Here is a 23,468-nt window from a genome sequence, read left to right as displayed (position 1 = left end):
CAGAAACCCACCAGAGAGATGTACAGGTCCTCTTTATTCCCAGCATTGTCCACCTAGATCCCCCATCATCTGATAATCACATAGAGACAATGTTCAGTCAGTGTGTGTGTTTCCTACAGATGTATCCAGTAACAGAAACGCACCAGAGAGATTTACAGGTCCTCTTTATTCCCAGGATTGTTCACCTAGATCCCCATCATCTGATAAACACATAGAGACAATGTATTCAGTCAGTGTGTGTGTTTCCTACAGATGTATCCAGTAACAGAAACCCACCAGAGAGATGTACAAGTCCTCTTTATTCCCAGGATTGTTCACCTAGATCCCCCATCATCTGATAATCACATAGAGACAATGTATTCAGTCAGTGTGTGTGTTTCCTACAGATGTATCCAGTAACAGAGACCCACCAGAGAGATGTACAGGTCCTCTTTATTCCCTGGATTGTTCACCTAGATCCCCCATCATCTGATAATCACATAGAGACAATGTATTCAGTCAGTGTGTGTGTTTCCTACAGATGTATCCAGTAACAGAGACCCACCAGAGAGATGTACAAGTCCTCTTTATTCCCAGGATTGTCCACCTAGACCCCCATCATCTGATAATCACATAGAGACAATGTATTCAGTCAGTGTGTGTGTTTCCTACAGATGTATCCAGTAACAGAAACCCACCAGAGAGATGTACAGGTCCTCTTTATTCCCAGGATTGTCCACCTAGATCCCCCATCATCTGATAATCACATAGAGACAATGTATTCAGTCAGTGTGTGTGTGTTTCCTACAGATGTATCCAGTAACAGAAACCCACCAGAGAGATGTACAGGTCCTCTTTATTCCCAGGATTGTCCACCTAGATCCCCCATCATCTGATAATCACATAGAGACAATGTATTCAGTCAGTGTGTGTGTTTCCTACAGATGTATCCAGTAACAGAAACCCACCAGAGAGATGTACAGGTCCTCTTTATTCCCAGGATTGTCCACCTAGATCCCCCATCATCTGATAATCACATAGAGACAATGTATTCAGTCAGTGTGTGTGTTTCCTACAGATGTATCCAGTAACAGACACCCACCAGAGAGATGTACAGGTCCTCTTAATTCTCGGAATTGTCCACAGGAAGATCCCACCATCCCCCACCATTATCAGGTAGGTGGGACTGAGGATCCACTGAGACTCCAAACTCTGTGACATTGTTTGCTCCTGCATATGCTGTTATCAGTGTTCACATTTTAGTTTATCTCTCACTTTGTGCACTTAGGGTGGAGAACTTATACATGGAAGTGTTGTGGTTAAAGAGAAAGAAGAAGAGACGTATGTGAGGAGTGATCAGCAGTCTATGGAGGAGGGAGACATGATGAGGACATGTAAAGAGGAAGAAGAGACGTATATGAGGAGTGATCAGCAGTCTATGGAGGAGGGAGACATGATGAGGACAAGTAAAGAGGAAGAAGAAGATACGTATGTGAGGAGTGATCAGCAGTCTGTGGAGGAGGGTGACATGATGAGGACAAGTAAAGAGGAAGAAGAAGATACGTATGTGAGGAGTGATCAGCAGTCTGTGGAGGAGGGTGACATGATGAGGACAAGTAAAGAGGAAGAAGAAGAGAGGTATGTGAGGAGTGATCAGCAGTCTATGGAGGAGGGTGACATGATGAGGACAAGTAAAGAGGAAGAAGAAGATACGTATGTGAGGAGTGATCAGCAGTCTGTGGAGGAGGGTGACATGATGAGGACAAGTAAAGAGGAAGAAGAAGAGACGTATGTGAGGAGTGATCAGCAGTCTATGGAGGAGGGTGACATGATGAGGACAAGTAAAGAGGAGGAAGAAGAGACGTATGTGAGGAGTGATCAGCAGTCTGTGGAGGAGGGTGACATGATGGGGACAAGTAAAGAGGAGGAAGAAGAGACGTATGTGAGGAGTGATCAGCAGTGTATGGAGGAGGGTGACATGGTGAGGACAAGTAAAGAGGAAGAAGAGACGTATGTGAGGAGTGATCAGCAGTCTATGAAGGAGCGTGACATGATGAGGACAAGTAAAGAGGAAAAAGAAGAGACGTATGTGAGGATTGATCAGCAGACTATGGAGGAGGGTGTCATGATAAAAACAATTAAAGAGGAAGAAGAAGAGACATATGTGAGGAGTGATCAGCAGTCTATGGAGGAGGGTGACATGATGAGGACATGTAAAGAGGAAGAAGAAGAGACATATGTGAGGAGTGATCAGCAGTCTATTGAGGAGGGTGACATGATGAGGACAAGTAAAGAGGAAGAAGAAGAGACATATGTGAGGAGTGATCAGCAGTCTATGGAGGAGGGTGACATGAGGAGGACAAGTAAAGAGGAAGAAGAAGAGACATATGTGAGGAGTGATCAGCAGTCTATTGAGGAGGGTGACATGATGAGGACATGTAAAGAGGAAGACCATGTTACAGAGGGCAGAACAGGTGAGTATAAATGAATAGAAAAATACTAACAAAAAATTATTACAGCACATAGATTAGCTGGGAGTGACTTAGTGTTACTGGCCTGTAATAAGCTGATAATGGTCACGGTACATTACTGTACACATATTGGTCACAGTAGGGGTGACTTAGTGTTACCGTCCTGTAATAAGCTGATAATGGTCACTGTACATTACTGTACACAGATTGATCACAGTAGGGGTGACTTAGTGTTACTGGCCTGTAATAAGCTGATAATGGTCACTGTACATTACTGTACACAGATTGGTCACAGTAGGGGTGACTTAGTGTTACTGGCCTGCAATAAGCTGATAATGGTCACTGTACATTACTGTACACAGATTGGTCACAGTAGGGGGTGACTTAGTGTTACTGGCCTGTAATAAGCTGATAATGGTCACTGTACATTACTGTACACAGATTGGTCACAGTAGGGGGGAGTTAGTGTTACTGGCCTGTAATAAGCTGATAATGGTCACTGTACATTACTGTACACAGATTGGTCACAGTAGGGGGTGACTTAGTGTTACTGGCCTGTAATAAGCTGATAATGGTCACTGTACATTACTGTACACAGATTGGTCACAGTAGGGGGTGACTTAGTGTTACCGGCCTGTAATAAGCTGATAATGGTCACTGTACATTACTGTACACAGATTGGTCACAGTAGGGGGTGAGCTAGTGTTACTGGCCTGTAATAAGCTGATAATGGTCACTGTACAATACTGTACACAGATTGGTCACAGTAGGGGGTGACTTAGTGTTACTGGCCTGTAATAAGCTGATAATGGTCACTGTACATTACTGTACACAGATTGGTCACAGTAGGGGTGACTTAGTGTTATCAGCCTGTAATAAGCTGATAATGGTCACTGTACATTACAGTACACAGATTGGTCACAGTAGGGGTGACTTAGTGTTACAGGCCTGTAATAAGCTGATAATGGTCACTGTACATTACTGTACACAGATTGGTCACAGTAGGAGGTGACTTAGTGTTACCAGCCTGTAATAAGCTGATAATGGTCGCTGTACATTACTGTACACAGATTGGTCACAGTAGGGGGTGACTTAGTGTTACCAGCCTGTAATAAGCTGATAATGGTCACTGTACATTACTGTACACAGATTGGTCACAGTAGTTGTCACTTAGTGTTACTGGCCTGTAATAAGCTGATAATGGTCACTGTACATTACTGTACACAGATTGGTCACAGTAGGGGTGACTAAGTGTTACTGGCATGTAATAAGCTGATTAAGGTCATTGTACATTACTGTACACAGATTGGTCAAAGTAGTTGTCACTTAGTGTTACCAGCCTGTAATAAGCTGATAATGGTCACTGCGCATAACTGTACACAGATTGGTCACAGTAGGGGTGACTTAGTGTTACTGGCCTGTGATAAGCTGATAATGGTCACTGTACATTACTGTACACAGATTGGTCACAGTGGGGGTGACTTAGGGTTACCTGCCTGTAATAAGCTGATAATGGTCACTGTACATTACTGTACACAGATTGGTCACAGGGGTGACTTAGTGTTACTGACCTGTAATAAGCTGATAATGGTCACTGTACATTACTGTACACATATTCGTCACAGTAGGGGTGACTTAGTGTTTCCGGCCTGTAATAAGCTGATAATGGTCACTGTACATTACTGTACACAGATTGGTCACAGTAGTGGGGACTTAGTATTACCGGCCTGTAATAAGCTGATAATGGTCACTGTACATTACTGTACACAGATTGATCACAGTAGGGGGTGATTTAGTGTTACTGGCCTGTAATAAGCTGATAATGGTCACTGTACATTACTGTACACAGATTGGTCACAGTAGGGGGTGACTTAGTGTTACTGGCCTGTAATAAGCTGATAATGGTCACTGTACATTACTGTACACAGATTGGTCACAGTAGGGGTGACTTAGTGTTACTGCCCTGTAATAAGCTGATAATGGTCACTGTACATTACTGTACACAGATTGGTCACAGTAGGGGTGACTTAGTGTTACTGGCCTGTAATAAGCTGATAATGGTCATTGCACATTACTGTACACAGATTGGTCACAGTAGGGGTGACTTAGTGTTACTGGCCTGTAATCAGCTGATAATGGTCACTGTACATTACTGTACAGAGATTGGTCACAGTGGGGGTGACTTAGTGTTACTGGCATGTAATAAGCTGATAATGGTCACTGTACACAGATAGGTCACAGTAGGGGTGACTTGGTGTTACCCGCCTGTAATAAGCTGATAATGGTCACTGTACATTACTGTACACAGATAGGTCACAGTAGGGGTGACTTAGTGTTACTGGCCTGTAATAAGCTGATAATGGTCACTGTACATTACTGTACACAGATTGGTCACAGTAGGGGTGACTTAGTGTTACTGCCCTGTAATAAGCTGATAATGGTCACTGTACATTACTGTACACAGATTGGTCACAGTAGGGGTGACTTAGTGTTACTGCCCTGTAATAAGCTGATAATGGTCACTGTACATTACTGTACACAGATTGGTCACAGTAGGGGTGACTTAGTGTTACTGGCCTGTAATAAGCTGATAATGGTCATTGCACATTACTGTACACAGATTGGTCACAGTAGGGGTGACTTAGTGTTACTGGCCTGTAATCAGCTGATAATGGTCACTGTACATTACTGTACAGAGATTGGTCACAGTGGGGGTGACTTAGTGTTACTGGCATGTAATAAGCTGATAATGGTCACTGTACACAGATAGGTCACAGTAGGGGTGACTTGGTGTTACCCGCCTGTAATAAGCTGATAATGGTCACTGTACATTACTGTACACAGATTGGTCACAGTAGGGGTGACTTAGTGTTACCGGCCTGTAATAAGCTGATAATGGTCACTGTACATTACTGTACACAGATTGGTCACAGTAGGGGGTGACTTAGTGTTACTGGCCTGTAATAAGCTGATAATGGTCACTGTACATTACTGTACACAGATTGGTCACAATAGGGGTGACTTAGTGTTATCAGCCTGTAATAAGCTGATAATGGTCACTGTACATTACAGTACACAGATTGGTCACAGTAGGGGGTGACTTAGTGTTACCAGCCTGTAATAAGCTGATAATGGTCACTGTACATTACTGTACACAGATTGGTCACAGTAGTTGTCACTTAGTGTTACTGGCCTGTAATAAGCTGATAATGGTCACTGTACATTACTGTACACAGATTGGTCACAGTAGGGGTGACTTAGTGTTACTGGCCTGTGATAAGCTGATAATGGTCACTGTACATTACTGTACACAGATTGGTCACAGTAGGGGTGACTTAGTGTTACCGGCCTGTAATAAGCTGATAATGGTCACTGTACATTACTGTACACAGATTGGTCACAGGGGTGACTTAGTGTTACTGACCTGTAATAAGCTGATAATGGTCACTGTACATTACTGTACACATATTCGTCACAGTAGGGGTGACTTAGTGTTTCCGGCCTGTAATAAGCTGATAATGGTCACTGTACATTACTGTACACAGATTGGTCACAGTAGTGGGGACTTAGTATTACCGGCCTGTAATAAGCTGATAATGGTCACTGTACATTACTGTACACAGATTGATCACAGTAGGGGGTTATTTAGTGTTACTGGCCTGTAATAAGCTGATAATGGTCACTGTACATTACTGTACACAGATTGGTCACAGTAGGGGGTGACTTAGTGTTACTGGCCTGTAATAAGCTGATAATGGTCACTGTACATTATTGTACACAGATTGGTCACAGTAGGGGTGACTTAGTGTTACTGGCCTGTAATAAGCTGATAATGGTCACTATACATTACTGTACACAGATTGGTCACAGTAGGGGTGACTTAGTGTTACTGCCCTGTAATAAGCTGATAATGGTCACTGTACATTACTGTACACAGATTGGTCACAGTAGGGGTGACTTAGTGTTACTGGCCTGTAATAAGCTGATAATGGTCATTGCACATTACTGTACACAGATTGGTCACAGTAGGGGTGACTTAGTGTTACTGGCCTGTAATCAGCTGATAATGGTCACTGTACATTACTGTACAGAGATTGGTCACAGTGGGGGTGACTTAGTGTTACTGGCATGTAATAAGCTGATAATGGTCACTGTACACAGATAGGTCACAGTAGGGGTGACTTGGTGTTACCCGCCTGTAATAAGCTGATAATGGTCACTGTACATTACTGTACACAGATTGGTCACAGTAGGGGTGACTTAGTGTTACCGGCCTGTAATAAGCTGATAATGGTCACTGTACATTACTGTACACAGATTGGTCACAGTAGGGGGTGACTTAGTGTTACCAGCCTGTAATAAGCTGATAATGGTCGCTGTACATTACTGTACACAGATTGGTCACAGTAGGGGGTGACTTAGTGTTACCAGCCTGTAATAAGCTGATAATGGTCACTGTACATTACTGTACACAGATTGGTCACAGTAGGGGTGACTTAGTGTTACTGGCCTGTAATAAGCTGATAATGGTCACTGTACATTACTGTACACAGATTGGTCACAGTAGGGGTGACTTAGTTTTACTGCCCTGTAATAAGCTGATAATGGTCATTGCACATTACTGTACACAGATTGGTCACAGTAGGGGTGACTTAGTGTTACTGGCCTGTAATAAGCTGATAATGGTTACTGTACATTACTGTACACAGATTGGTCACAGTAGGGGTGACTTAGTGTTACTGGCCTGTAATCAGCTGATAATGGTCACTGTACATTACTGTACAGAGATTGTTCACAGTGGGGGTGACTTAGTGTTACTGGCCTGTAATAAGCTGATAATGGTTGCTGTACATTACTGTACACAGATTGGTCACAGTAGGGGTGACTTAGTGTTACTGGCCTGTAATCAACTGATAATGGTCACTGTACATTACTGTACAGAGATTGGTCACAGTGGGGGTGACTTAGTGTTACTGGCCTGTAATAAGCTGATAATGGTCACTGTGCATTACTGTACACAGATTGGTCACAGTAGGGGTGACTTAGTTTTACCGGCCTGTAATAAGCTGATAATGGTCGCTGTACACAGATTGGTCACAGTATGGGTGACTTAGTGTTACTGGCCTGTAATAAGCTGATAATGGTCACTGTACATTACTGTACACAGATTGGTCACAGTAGGGGTGACTTAGCGTTACTGGCCTGTAATAAGCTGATAATGGTCACTGTACATTACTGTACACAGATTGGTCACAGTAGGGATGACTTAGTGTTACCTGCCTGTAATAAGCTGATAATGGTCACTGTACATTACTGTACAGAGATTGGTCACAGTGGGGGTGACTTAGTGTTACTGGCCTGTAATAAGCTGATAATGGTTGCTGTACATTACTGTACACTGATTGGTCACAGTAGGGGTGACTTAGTGTTACTGGCCTGTAATCAACTGATAATGGTCACTGTACATTACTGTACAGAGATTGGTCACAGTGGGGGTGACTTAGTGTTACTAGCCTGTAATAAGCTGATAATGGTTGCTGTACATTACTGTACACAGATTGGTCACAGTAGGGGTGACTTAGTGTTCCTGGCCTGTAATAAGCTGATAATGGTCACTGTGCATTACTGTACACAGATTGGTCACAGTAGGGGTGACTTAGTTTTACCGGCCTGTAATAAGCTGATAATGGTCGCTGTACACAGATTGGTCACAGTAGGGGTGACTTATTGTTACTGGCCTGTAATAAGCTGATAATGGTCACTGTACATTACTGTACACAGATTGGTCACAGTAGGGGTGACTCAGTGTTGCTGGCCTGTAATAAGCTGATAATGGTCACTGTACATTACTGTACACAGATTGGTCACAGTAGGGGTGACTTAGTGTTACTGGCCTGTAATAAGCTGATAATGGTCACTGTACATTACTGTACACAGATTGGTCACAGTAGGGATGACTTAGTGTTACCTGCCTGTAATAAGCTGATAATGGTCACTGTACATTACTGTACACAGATTGGTCACAGTAGGGGGGAGTTAGTGTTACTGGCCTGTAATAAGCTGATAATGGTCACTGTACATTACTGTACACAGATTGGTCACAGTAGGGGGTGACTTAGTGTTACCGGCCTGTAATAAGCTGATAATGGTCACTGTACATTACTGTACACAGATTGGTCACAGTAGGGGGTGACTTAGTGTTACTGGCCTGTAATCAGCTGATAATGGTCACTGTACATTACTGTACACAGATCTTTGTAGGGCTTACTTGGTGATTTTAAATTTAGATCGTAGGAAAGAAATACGGTAGATGTTGTATATTTGAAATTTGCGAAAGCTTTTGACGCTGTTCCCACAATAGCCTGGTGCAGAAGCTGAGGATACAGGGACTAGGAGGAAGTGTGTGTGTGTGTGTGTGTGTGTGTGTGTGTGTGTGTGTGTGTGTGTGTGTGTGTGTGTGTGTGTGTGTGTGTGTGTGTGTGTGTGTGTGTGTGTGTGTGTGTGTGTGTGTGTGTGTGTGTGTGTGTGTGTGTGTGCGCGTGTGCGTGGGTGTGTGTGTGTGTGCTTGGGTGTTTGTGTTTGTGTACAGTGTGTGTATGTATGTGTGTGTACAGTGCGTGGTGTGTCTGTGTGTACAGTGTGTGTATGTATGTGTGTGTACAGTGTGTGGTGTGTCTGTGTGTACAGTGTGTGGTGTGTGTACAGTGTGTGGTGTGTGTACAGTGTGTGTATGTTTGTGTGGTGTTTGTACAGTGTGTGGTGTGTCTGTGTGTACAGTGTGTGGTTTGTATGTGTGTACAGTGTGTGGTGTGTGTACAGTGTGTGTATGTTTGTGTGGTGTTTGTACACTGTGTTGTGTGGTGTGTGTACAGTGTGTGGTTTGTATGTGTGTACAGTGTGTGGTGTGTACAGTGTGGTGTGTGTACTGTGTGTGGTGTGTCTGTGTGTACAGTGTGTGGTGTGTGTACAGTGTGTGGTGTGTGTGTGTGTGTGTGTGTACAGTGTGTGGTTTGTATGTGTGTACAGTGTGTGGTGTGTGTACAGTGTGGTGTGTGTACAGTGTGTGGTGTGTCTGTGTGTGGTGTGTGTACAGTGTGTGGTTTGTATGTTTGTACAGTGTGCGTGTGCTTGGTTGTGTGTGTGTGTGAGTGTGTACAGTGTGTGTGTGTGTACAATGTGTGTACAGTGTGTGGTGTGTGTACAGTGTGTGTTGTATCTGTGTGTCTGTGTGTACAGTGTGGTGTGTGTACAGTATGTGGTGTGTGGTGTGTGTACAGTGTGTGGTTTGTATGTGTGTACAGTGTGCGTGTGTGTGTGTGTGTGTACAGTGTGTGTGTGTACAGTGTGGGGTTTGTATGTGTGTACAGTGTGCGTGTGCTTGGTTGTGTGTGTGTGTGTGTGTGTGTGTGTAGGGGCTGGGCAAAGGGGGTGGGGTAACCCAACATAAACATGAGGACCTTTCCTGAGCGACAAGGGCGCCATAACCCAAACTCGATAGCTATGTTCCTGCACAAATACATCAGTAACCTAAAGGGGCGAGTCCAAATAACACCGCACTCGTCCCATATACGGGTTTCACCTATTTTCTCCATTTTTCTAGCAGAACCTGAATCTCCCAATGACTCCCTTTTTTTCTGAATGGGACCTATTACTAGCGGTATAAGCATTGTACATGTGGGAGAAGTATATATATATATTCCCACCTGACAAACCTACCAAACGAACTGAAGCAAATACAATCTATAGAACAGGCAGGACATATTCTGCCCTCCTACTCATTCTGTGCTCCCAAACCACCCCATTGGAGAGAACCAGAACAAGAGGTGAGTAGTTTCAGATAAATACCACTCTAAGGGTGCCCATATACTGCATCGAATTCCCGCCGATAGCAGATTTGATCACTGTGATCGAATCTGCTGTGAAATCGATATGCAAAACGCTGACCGATCGACCGATTTCTATCCGAAATTGATCGACCCATCTATATGTCCGCGCAGAAAATTTTGCTTGATCGCCGGCTGGTCAGGAGTGTGTCGATAGCGGCGTTCGAATGACTACCGCTAGTGGCAATACATTACCTGTTCCGCGTGTCCCCGCTGTCCCTCCTCCGCGCTGGTCTCCGGTCTGTCAAGGGAAGTTTAAACAGTAGAGCGCCCTCTACTTACTGTCGGGGGAAGTGTAAACCGTAAAGTGAAGCCAGAGCGGAGAAGAGACAGTGGAGACCAGGGGACTTGCGCCGGCCGGATCAGGTAATGTATGCGGGGGGGGACGTTGGCGGCAGCGGCAGCTCCACAGATTGTGAACCGGTTTCATTGTGAAATCGATTCAAAATCTGTTTGCAGTGTAGGTAGCCAATAGATCCCTCTGTGATCAGATTAGATCAGATAGGGATCTATCTCCTGGTCGATCTGGTGGCAATCGACCAGTGTATGGCTGCCATTAAGGTGGCCATATACTTAAAGATTTGCAGCAGATTCGACCATCAGATTGATTTCTGTCAGATACCTGTCAAGTGGAATCTGACAGGAATCTATCTGATGTGTGCCACACACTAGGAACAGATTTCCAATAGATTTCAGAATTAAATCTATTGGAAATCGCTCTAAATGCATTATTGGACCATTAGATCCAATGCAACTCTATGAGCCATCGATCTGCTGCCAGCAGCTGATCAACCTAGATTTTCCATCCTGTCAGATAGAGATAATCAAAATTCTATAGAATCGATCAATTGATGGCTGAAATCGACCAATGTATGGGCCCCTTTAAACACAATGACAAAATGTACCCCGGCAAGTGTCAGCTCAGCTCAAGTGGGGCTTATTTATTCACAAACTTGGAATATGTATGCCCCATACTCAGCATTTCAAATCTCACCAATCATCCCATTGTAAGGCCTGGCAGATCTCTCGTCTTCCTTCAGCCTCTGTGTCCCAGTCTAACTCCGCGGTCTTCACCCTATGTGGTGCGTCCCCTCCTGAATGGAAGGTGAGGAGAAAACACCTACCCGACTTCGGTTACACCCAGGCCTTAATATGCAAGTTATAGAGGCTGAGGCCGGGAAGACAAGAGTACTACCAGAGCCCACTAAGCAAGACAAATGTGGCTGGGTAATATCAGGAAATAGTGTGGGATGCACATGTGGAGAAGACTACACAGATCACAGCAGGAGTAGTAGACTAGAGACAGGGAGGAAGGTTGCTAAACGTGACCGCAGCTCTGAGCTTCCAATAACCGTCACAATAAACGAGACGCAATGGTTGCTCAGAGCGACCGCAGCTCTGAGCTTCTGTTGTCCACCACACTGAATAAGACAAGGACAGACAAACATCTGCCGCAGTGAAGGCTGTGTCCAAGCTAGCAGGACTGGAAGGACTCTACTGTTAATCCACGCAGAAACAGCAAACGTCCACAAGGAAGCAAGACAAGGTCATTCACAATCGAGACATGGGAACCAGCAAACAGCTATGGCAGAGCTGAACGCTATGACAGGCAAGGTGTGAGAGGGGAGGAGGAGGCTTTTCTATGGACATCACGTAATGACAGCAGAAATGCAAATTCCAACACAGCTGAATGGTAATCACTCAATCCTGTGTTACTCTGATTGGAGGCTGCAGGCTGATTGCAGATGGAAAGGACTCTCATTACAAATACATGCAACATACATTGTCCCGGTGGCATCACTCCTTAAACATTGTTTGGGGTATCACATTGTATATGTTGTTCCAGGGGTATAATTTCTTATACGTTGTTCCAGGGGCATCACTTCTTATGTTTTTCCAGGGGTATCACTTCTTATACATTGTTCCAGGGGCATCATTTCTTATACGTTGTTCCAGGGGCATCACTTCTTATATTCCAGGGGTATCACTTCTAATACATTGTTCCAGGGGTATCACTTCTTATATGTTGTTCCAGGGGTATCACTACTTATATGTTGTTCCAGGGGCATCACTTCTTATACGTTGTTCCAGGGGCATCACTTCTTATATGTTGTTCCAGGGGCATCACTTTTTATACGCTGTTCCAGGGGCATCACTTCTTATATGTTGTTCCAGGGGTATTACTTCTTATACGTTGTTCCAAGGGTATCACTTCTTATATGTTGTTCCAGGGGTATCACTTCTTATATGTTGTTCCAGGGGTATCACTTCTTATACGTTGTTCCAAAGGCATCACTTCTTATATGTTGTTCCAGGGGTATCAATTCTTATACGTTGTTCCAGGGGCATCACTTCTTATATGTTGTTCCAGGGGTATCACTTATACGTTGTTCTAGGGGCATCACTTCCTTTATGTTGTTCCAGGGGCATCACTTCTTATATGTTGTTCCAGGGGTATCACTTATACGTTGTTCTAGGGGCATCACTTCCTTTATGTTGTTCCAGGGGCATCACTTCTTATATGTTGTTACAGGGGCATCACTTTTTATACGCTGTTCCAGGGGCATCACTTCTTATATGTTGTTCCAGGGGCATCACTTTTTATACACTGTTCCAGGGGCATCACTTCTTATATGTTGTTCCAGGGGTATTACTTCTTATATGTTGTTCCAAGGGTATCACTTCTTATACGTTGTTCCAGGGGCATCACTTCTTATATGTTGTTCCAGGGGTATCACTTCTTATACGTTGTTCCAGGGGTATCACTTCTTATACGTTGTTCCAGGGGTATCACTTCTTATATGTTGTTCCAGGGGTATCACTTCTTATACGTTGTTCCAAAGGCATCACTTCTTATATGTTGTTCCAGGGGTATTACTTCTTATACGTTGTTCCAGGGGTATTACTTCTTATACTTTGTTCCAGGGGTATCACTTCTTATACGTTGTTCCAGGGGCATCACTTCTTATACGTTGTTCCAGGGGTATCACTTCTTATATGTTGTTCCAGGTGTATCACTTCTTATACGTTGTTCCAGGTGTATCACTTCTTATACGTTGTTCCTAAGGCATCACTTTTTATATGTTGTTCCAGGGGTATTACTTCTTATACGTTGTTCCAGGGGTATCACTTCTTATATGTTGTTCCAGGGGTATCACTTCTTATCCGTTGTTCCAGGGGCATCACTTCTTATATGTTGTTACAGGGGCATTACTTTTTATACGCTGTTCCAGGGGCATCACTTCTTATATGTTGTTACAGGGGCATCACTTTTTATACGCTGTTCCAGGGGTATCACTTCTTATGTTCCAGGGTTATCACTTCTTATATGTTGTTCCAGGTGCATCACTTCTTATATGTTGTTCCAGGGGCATCACTTCTTATGCGTTGTTCCAGGGGTATCACTTCTTATATGTTCCAGGGGCATTACTTTTTATACGCTGTTCCAGGGGCATCACTTCTTATACGCTGTTCCTGTGCATCACTTCTTATACGCTGTTCCTGTGCATCACTTCTTATACGTTGTCCCAGGGGTATCACTTCTTATATGTTCCAGGGGTATCACTTCTTATATGTTGTTCCAGGGGTATCACTTCTTATATGTTGTTCCAGGGGTATCACTTCTTATATGTTGTTCCAGGGGCATCACTTCTTATGCGTTGTTCCAGGGGCATCTTTTTTTATACGCTGTTCCTGGACATCACTTCTTATACGTTGTCCCAGGGGTATCACTTCTTATATGTTCCAGGGGTATCACTTCTTATAAAGACACAAGAGACGGCACACCACTGGCTGCAAACAATTTTGCTGTATTGGATCAAGTACACTACATGTTACGGATATTACATCCTTCCTCAGGGACACCTGAGGAAGGATGTAATATCCGTAACATGTAGTGTACTTGATCCAATACAGCAAAATTGTTTGCAGCCAGTGGTGTGCCGTCTCTTGTGTCTTTCTGGGTATTGCCTAAAGCCGTGGGAGCAATCCGGCTGGGACAAGGCACCGGCTTTAGTCACAGGTTTGTCTAAACCTGTTGGACGCGCTCTCCAGGCATCTACAGTGTGTGGATGTATCACTTCTTATATGTTGTTCCAGGGGCATCACTTCTTATGCTTTGTTCCAGGGGCATCACTTCTTATGCTTTGTTCCAGGGGCATCACTTCTTATACGTTGTTCCAGGGGCATCACTTCTTATATGCTGTTCCAGGGGTATTACTTCTTATACGTTGTTCCAGGGGTATCACTTATGCGTTGTTCCAGGGGTATCACTTATGCGTTGTTCCAGGGGCATCACTTTTTATACGCTGTTCCTGGGCATCACTCCTTAGAAGTTGTCCCAGGGGCATTAATGTTATTTGCTGTTTAGATTGATGTTTACCTCAGCTGTATAATTTGTTTTATCTGCTGTAACTCCTTGGGGTTAATTCATGATAAGAAATAACACGAGTAATGAATAATTAATAAATCAGTGTAACTATATTTTGTTTACCTTGCACACTGGTGGCCGTGTAGCGTGCGTAAATAAGCAACGTCTGCTGCCTACAAAAGCCGCATGGTAGTGATGTTAATTAACACAGTAGCGGCTGCGCTAGTGAAATATGGCGGTAGCGATGCATCACTTTCACGTGGCTTTTGTAAGCTGCGGCCCTTGCTCTGTTACGCTCACTACACTGCCACTAGCGCGCATAGCGTGCAGGGAAACAAAATACAGAAGGGTGGGAGGAGGAATACGGCTATACTGTGTATACGGCTATATATGTATGTATGTATATCCAGCTACAGCAGTATTAGTGGTTTGGGATCTCTGTGACATAAATGGATAATTCCTCCACCTCGCAGCTCCTATAATTTAGTGTTGTGTAACGTCACAATATCTTTATTTGCACAATTGGGGACAAGAGAGAGATAAAGGGACATTACAAGGGGCATATGAGTGACACGAGGATACAATGGTAATAAGAATGTGTAAGTGACACCACATTGCTCTACAAACATAACACAGATTTCTTGCTATAAGTACATAGAGGTCTGTTGTCACAGGAGTAACACATTGCTGCCATTGTCTCATCAAGCTCTACAATTTACTGCTTTCCTTGTATGGCCAATGCTTTAGCTGTAGAGAGGGTTAGTGACATGCAGAGAACTCTGAGATGGTGCAAATTGTATGCAGATAATCACGTCTCTACATTCCTAGCTCCATAAAATATTCAGGCAAGGCAAAGTTATTGTCATGTAATTGGCTGCCTTTAATGAGCACAACCATCTGCAATTCTCTGTCAGGCTGATAACTGATGATGGTCATTCACATACCAATATCTCTGAGATGGTGCAAATTGTATGCTAATTATATGTAAAGTTATGCAGCTGCTGCATTTGGGCCATTTCCAATCTGCATAAACTTTGCACCAACTTGGAATTATCAGCAGCTCACTGACCCTCCCTAATGATAATTGCTCCTCCCCCCAGAATTCTCTAACAGGAAGTGATGATGTTTCTCTATTTGCAGCGCGGAGTCCCAGCATCAGGAACCTCTCAGAGACTCGTCTCTCTGTATCCACAGACTGTACAGCGGATGATGATGTCACTGGACAAGAGTCTTCTGCAGATATCCTGGTGACCCCAAATATCCCCCCAGACTCTCCTCACTTGTCTAACCCTGAGGGGCCTCATACCCAGCACAGCTCTCTCCCTGCTGGAGGGTCTCATTCTTGTCCCACGTGTGGGAAATGTTTTGTATGGAAATCACAGCTTGTCAACCATGAGAGATCTCACACTGGTGATAAACCTTATTCATGTGCTGAGTGTGGGAAATGTTTTGTATGGAAATCACAGCTTGTCACCCATGAGAGATCTCACACTGGTGATAACCCTTATTCATGTACTGAGTGTGGGAAAGGTTTTGTATGGAAATCACAGCTTGTCATGCATGAGAGATCTCACACTGGTGAGAAGCCCTATTCATGTGCTGAGTGTGGGAAATGTTTTGTACGGAAAACAAGTCTTGTCAAACATGAGACATCTCACACTGGTGAGAAGCCCTATTCTTGTGCTGAGTGTGGGAACCGTTTTAGATATAAAGGAAACCTTGCTACACATATGAAATCTCACACTGATGACATGCCCTATTCATGTGCCGAGTGTGGGAAATGTTTTAGAGTGAAAGGAAACCTTATCAAACATTGGAGATCTCACACTGGTGAGATCTCATGTGCTGAGTGTGGGAAATGTTTTGGGCATAAATCGGAACTTGTCGTCCATGAGAGATCTCACACTGGCGAAAAGCCCTATTCATGTGCTGAGTGTAGGAAAGGTTTTGGACAGAAAGGAAGCCTTGTCAAACATGAGAGATCTCACACTGGTGAGAAGCCCTATTCATGTGCTGAGTGTGGGAAATGTTTTGTGCATAAATCAAATCTTATCAGACATGAGAGATCTCACAATGGTGGAAAGTTCTATGCCTGTGCTGAGTGTGGGGAATGTTTTGAGCATAAATCACAGGCTTTGAGACATATGTGCTGAGTGTGGGAAATGGTTTATGAACCATTTGGGGATAATCGCCACATTATTGTTGTTATGTTGGGTTTATTCCATCTATACTCACCTCAGGATTAGTTTTAGGTTTCCTGGATTTCATTGTTACCAAGAGTGGTGTCTTGCCACTTCTTTTATGTGAGTGTTTATATTATATTACCCTTGTTTCCTTGCTAATTATATCATTGCTATGTAGCCAATGTTATGTGATATGCCAATATCTGTAATAATCATTTTCTATACTGTAAACAAAATGCTGTTCAATAAAAAGAGTTAAAAGAAAAACAAAACAGGGGAACAAAAAAATGGGGAGACAAGGGAACATTGAGGGGGGCTGTCAAAAATGTAAGTGATTGTAAAAAATGTACTATATGTAACGATTGAAGAATTATTTCCGTGGTCAGCGCACAAGATGCGCGCTGACACTGCGGAAATCCCACACAAGCGTATAAAATAACCGAACCCAGCTGTGGTGCAATCCTCCTGTAGAGGGGAATTCCCACCAGCAGATGGAGCTGTGGAGTGCAGGGGAACACAGCCTCTGCACTGCCACAGATGCCAGATGGGGATTGTACGAATTGCAACAATGCAGGGCAAGATAGCCCTCAGAGAGAGAGTGTGAGCACAGCGACAGAATGTATGTGTGTCCACCAATATAGTCGCCCCCCGGCGACGGTGAACACACAACAACGGAAATCAAGTGGGAACGCATTCGCAAGAGTGGAGATTGCCAATAGTGACACAAGACCGAATAAAGACAGAGCACAAGTGTAGCAAGAAAGACACAGCAAATAACAATGATCAGAACGCAAAGGAAAATAACAAACGCACTCGCTAAGCACGGTCGCCACGCGAAAAGCATAACAGCGACAAAGCAGGCTAATGGCGCGGTCTCCGCACGAAAAGCACAACAGAGACAAAGCACACCAACCCTAACTAACCAATGTAACACAAAAACAAATAGAGAACACAAACGCTTGCTAAACGGTTACCTCACCGAGCCTACAGCAAGCGTTCGTTCCAGACAAGACAGACAGAAGGAGTAACCAGTAGCAACCTCAGCTCTGGTCTACACTCCCAGACAGAGTACAGAATGAACCACCGCCACTACCGCCAGGGCGAATGCGATCCCAACAGACAGAATGATTGCCTGTCGACCACCGCTGGCGACAAGACAATCACAACACATAGACAGCACAAGGCAAAACAGATAATACAACCTGACTACGCTAAATAGGAGTGCAAGGAGCACTCCCAAAGGGTAACTACTCTAAGCTAGCAATAATAGCCTACTATGAGTAGAGGGCTGAGACTTCCAGGCAAGTTAGCAGGAACAAACCATCATGACCAGCAGGGAATTCTGGGAAGAAATGGTATTTATACTGCAAGCCATCAGAGGAAGCAGCTAGGCAATTTGCATGACAAGTAGATGCAAATTCCTCACCAGCAGAGCAACTCTGAAACTTGCAGAGTGAAGACAGGTCTCTTTTCCAGAGACCTGCAGCACACAGACTTGCAAAATGGTCAAACAGCTGTCTGCCTGTGCAGACAGCAGAGCAGATCATTACACTATAGCAACCAAATAGGTATATAATGCAGGTAATTATGGCAGACAGCTAAAGTGCTGTATACAGTGGGTTGCAAAAGTATTCGGCCTCCTTAAAGTTTTCCACATTTTGTCATATTACTGTGTGAAGGAAAGTGGAGTCCGCTCAACCCCGATGGACGAGAGCAGAGCAGGAACCAGGCAACTCATACCCCGATAATGGACCACAGAAAGGTATGATTAAGGACCAGAGTGTGTCCGAAACATGTTAGCGAATCTTCAAGCTTTGTAACCTGTATTTAATAAAGATTTTGATACATTTGGAGCAATGAGCGGAACTTCACCTTTCTGTGGTCCATTGTCATATTACTGCCACAAACATGAATCAATTTTATTGGAATTCCACATGAAAGACCAATACAAAGTGGTGTACACGTGAGAAGTGGAACGAAAATCATACAGGATTCCAAACATTTTTTACAAATAAATAACTGCAAAGTGGTGTGTGCATATTTATTCGGCCCCCTTTGATCTGAGTGCAGTCAGTTGCCTATAGACATTGCCTGATGAGTGCTACTGACTAAATAGAGTGCACCTGTGTGTAATCTAATGTCAGTATAAATACAGCTGCTCTGTGAGGGCCTCAGAGGTTGTCTAAGAGAATCTTGACAGCAACAACACCGTGAAGTCCAAAGAGCACACCAGACAGGTCAGGGATAAAGTTATTAAGAAATTTAAAGCAGGCTTAGGCTACAAAAAGATTTCTAAAGCCTTGAACATCCCACGGAGCACTGTTCAAGCGATCATTCAGAAATGGAAGGAGTATGGCACAACTTTAAACCTACCAAGACAAGGCCGTCCACCTAAACTCACAGGCCGAACAAGGAGAGCGCTGATCAGAAATGCAGTCAAGAGGCCCATGGTGACTCTGGACGAACTGCTGAGATCTACAGCTCAGGTGGGGGAATCTGTCCATAGGACAACTATTAGTCGTGCACTGCACAAAGTTGGCCTTTATGGAAGAGTGACAAGAAGAAAGGCATTGCTAACAGAAAAGCATAAGAAGTCCCGTTTGCAGTTTGCCACAAGCCATGTGGGGGACACAGCAAACATGTGGAAGAAGGTGCTCTGGTCAGATGAGACCAAAATGGAACTTTTTGGCCAAAATGCAAAATGCTATGTGTGGCGGAAAACTAACACTGCACATCACTCAGAACACACCACCCCCACTGTCAAATATGGTGGTGGCAGCTTCATGCTCGGGGGGGTGCATCTCTTCAGCAGGGACAGGGAAGCTGGTCAGAGTTGATGGGAAGATGGATGGAGCCAAATACAGGGCAAACTTGGAAGAAAACCTCTTGGAGACTGCCAAAGACTTGAGACTGGGGCGGAGGTTCACCTTCCAGCAGGACAACGACCCTAAACATAAAGCCAGGGCAACAATGGAATGGTTTAAAACAAAACATATCTATGTGTTAGAATGGCCCAGTCAAAGTCCAGATCTAAATCCAATCAAGATCTGATAACTGCTGTTCACAAACGCGGTCCATCTATTCTGACTGAGCTGGAGCTGTTTTGCAAAGAAGAATGGGCAAGGATTTCAGTCTCCAGATGTGCAAAGTTGGTCGAGACATACCCTAAAAGACTGGCAGCTGTAATTGCAGCAAAAGGTGGTTCTACAAAGTATTGACTCAGGGGGGCTGAATAATTACGCACACCCCACTTTGCAGTTATTTATTTGTAAAAAATGTTTGGAATGATGTATGATTTTCGTTCCACTTCTCACGTGTACACCACTTTGTATTGGTCTTTCACATGGAATTCCAATAAAATTGATGCATGTTTGTGGCAGTAATGTGACAAAATGTGGAAAACTTCAAGGGGGCTGAATACTTTTGCAACCCACTGTATAACAATACACGAGGCCTTAATGTAAATGCATAGAATCAAAGTATACACCAATATATGTAAATAGCAATAGCTGATATAAATCATCCGGATAAGTGAAAAACCGCAGTAATATGATACAAAAAGTGCATAATGCAGTAATCATAATCGAAAAAATTCATGCAAGTGCATAGATAAATATCTTAAATACTGTACAGGGCAGGTACACAAGATCAGGTATAATGCACAAGAAAAGCACCACATGGACATCAATCAATCAATCAATAAAGTGCATAGTGCCATCCAACGTACCAACCCAATAACAATGTCAGCCTGGGAAGATATACACTGATCCGCTGCTGAAACAGTCAGTCTGCTCTACACCTGAAGCATCCCATATATACAGTGAGATGCAAAAGTTTAGGCAACCTTGTTAATCGTCATGATTTTCCTGTACAAATTGTTGGCTGTTACGATAAAAAATGTCAGTTAAATATATCATATAGGAGACACACACAGTGATATTTGAGAAGTGAAATTAAGTGTAACATCCTTACCTTCTAGCAGCAGGTCCTGCGACGTCTCCGGTGTGGTCCGGGCGAGCAGTGGGACTGCCGCGCTGGAATCCTCTCGCGGCTTCCCTCCGGCGGTGTCTTCCGGCTTGCGCGCGACCCGAAGGTTTCACCGCGTACGCGTGAGTTCGAGTGAGCCTTGTAGGCTCAGGAGAAGAATCTGAGGTGACGGCAGGTGATGTCACTGTGACATCACTGATTGGGGGGGTGGTTCTGGGGATTCAGGATCTGTACTTAAGGCTAGGGAGTTCAGTTGCTCACTGGCCTTGATACTAATCAGTTCGCTGGTTCTTGGCCTAGCTACCTTCCTGTGTTATTATTAATAGCTGTAATTGTAATTTCTCGTAATATCCTCTCTGATATTATAGAGTATTCTTTATTGTGATTTATCTGTGTACCGACTCTCTGCCTGTGTTCTGACCTCGCCTCTGTCTAGCCCTTTTGTACCGCAGCCATCTGACTCTAGTTACCGACTCGGCCTGTTCCTGACTCTGTTTCTGTCCGATCCTCGCAATACGACTGACATCTGATACACGTGTATGACCCTGCTCAAATTTGACTACGATTAAGCTTAACGATTCGGTACCACGATTTGTAAAACCTTTGCACAAGTTCTGACCAGACCACCTGACGCATTGTACTACTGTTTGTGTGTTTTCTAACGTAACCTCGTCACGCACCATTGTGATATTATCAAGGTTTCCCCGATAACATGGAGGCTATGCGTGAACAGATCCAGTCACTTGTTGGCGCGGTTAATCTTTTTACTGAGCAATTAAGTAATCAGCAAACACAGATCACTCAGTTGTCTAATGCTGTGGCTCAGATTAACATACACGCCAATGTTCAGCAAGTTCCTCCACCGGCTCTCGCTCCACCTATCATAGAGCCAAAAATGCCGTTACCAGAGAAATGTTCAAGAGCTCGGGCTGACTTCAATAATTTCCGCAATAGATGCATGTCATATTTTGAAGTCAGATCTAGGTCTTCTGGCACAGAAAAATACACACTGGTAAAAACATTATTGCAGGGAGACTCACAGACTTGGGCTTTTGGGTTGAGCGCTGAGGATGTGGCCCATACGTCTGTGGAAATTTTTCTTGATGCTATGGCAGTAATTTACGCTGATCCCAATATTTCGGCTACAGCTGTCCGAAAACTCAGGGATCTCAGTCAGGGTCGTAACACTGCTGAGGAATATGCGGCAGAATTTAGAAAGTGGTCTGTGTCAGTAAAACGGGGTGAGGCAGCACTGTTGGATCCATTTCTGTTGGGTTTATCGGACGCTGTTAACGATGTACTGATCAGTCATCCAGAACCTAAGACCTTGGAGGACGCTATCTCCTTGGCCATACGTGCAGAAAGGCGGATCAGATACCGCAGACAGGGGAAGACGTATCTCATTTAAGGGAAACATAACACCACACCTACTGTCTCAGCGGAAGAGCCCATGCAGCTCGGTCATTCCAAATTATCTCTTACTGAAAAATTGAGGAGAAAAAAGGAACATGTATGTATTGCTGTGAGAAGGGTCATTACGCTCAATCTTGTCCACTTAACCTCCCTGGCGTTCTATTAAAATCGCCAGGGAGGCTGCGGGAGGGTTTTTTTTTTTATTAAAAAAAAACTATTTCATGCAGCCAACTGAAAGTTGGCTGCATGAAAGCCCACTAGATGGCGCTCCGGAGGCGTTCTTCCGATCGCCTCTGGCGCCCAGAATAAACAAGGAAGGCCTTCCTTGTTTTGCTTCCCTCGTCGCCATAGCGACGAGCGGAGTGACGTCATGGACGTCAGCCGACGTCCTGACGTCAGCCGCCTCCGATCCAGCCCTTAGCGCTGGCCGGAACTATTTGTTCCGGCTGCGCAGGGCTTGGGCGGCTGGGGGGACCCTCTTTCGCCGCTGCTCGCGGCGGATCGCCGCAGAGCGGCGGCGATCAGGCAGCACACGCGGCTGACAAAGTGCCGGCTGCGTGTGCTGCTTTTTATTTGGCGCAAATCGGCCCAGCAGGGCCTGAGCGGCGACCTCCGGCGGTAATGGACGTGTATACTCGTCCATACCGCCAAGGAGGTTAGGGTTCCGGAAAACTCCAGCACCTAAGTGAAGTAAGGGGACTTCACTTGGGTGAGCAGTCTTCTCCCCTTATATGTAAAAAGATATTGTTGCCTGTGACTGTGTTCTCGAAAAACAAATCAGAACACTGTCAAGCTTTCCTGGATTCCGGAGCAGCCAGAAATATTATTGATTTTGCATTTGCTACTCAGCTGGGTATTCCGATTGAACCCTTAGAGAAAATATGTGTTGTTGCTATTGATGACACTCCTCTGCAACCTGAGACTCCCATTCACTTCTGAAATCTCAGTGCAGGTGGGGATCATGCATACCGAAGTCATGCAATTTTATGTTATCAGAATGCCATCCACTCCTCTGGTGCTGGGGTTGCCGTGGCTCGAACTCCACAGCCCGAGTATCGATTGGTCGTCCGGGCAGCTTACCAGTTGGTCTTCTTTTTGTCAGGGAAAATGTTTGAAGACGGTATCACTTTCAAGTTTAGGGGTGAAGTCTGACGAGATTCCACCTCATCTTGAATTCTCTGAC

The 23,468-nt window shown here is 44.3% G+C and overlaps 1 protein-coding gene across 1 annotated transcript; it reads left to right on the top strand.

Annotated features, from left to right (window-relative positions):
- The first annotated feature begins 1,894 nt into the window (after nucleotides 1-1,894).
- On the top strand, nucleotides 1,895-17,116 carry LOC137535608 (zinc finger protein 260-like). The gene is made up of 2 exons (XM_068257464.1): nucleotides 1,895-2,453; nucleotides 15,843-17,116. The coding sequence occupies exons 1-2, from the start codon at nucleotides 1,943-1,945 to the stop codon at nucleotides 16,853-16,855; spliced, it is 1,524 nt and encodes a 507-aa protein (XP_068113565.1). The 5' UTR covers nucleotides 1,895-1,942; the 3' UTR covers nucleotides 16,856-17,116.
- Nucleotides 17,117-23,468: the final 6,352 nt, after the last annotated feature.

Source organism: Hyperolius riggenbachi, chromosome 10 (assembly GCF_040937935.1).
Source record: "Hyperolius riggenbachi isolate aHypRig1 chromosome 10, aHypRig1.pri, whole genome shotgun sequence".
Lineage (NCBI taxonomy): Eukaryota > Metazoa > Chordata > Amphibia > Anura > Hyperoliidae > Hyperolius > Hyperolius riggenbachi.
Note: the sequence above shows the minus strand (reverse complement) of the source record. Positions and strands in the feature narration are given on the sequence as shown.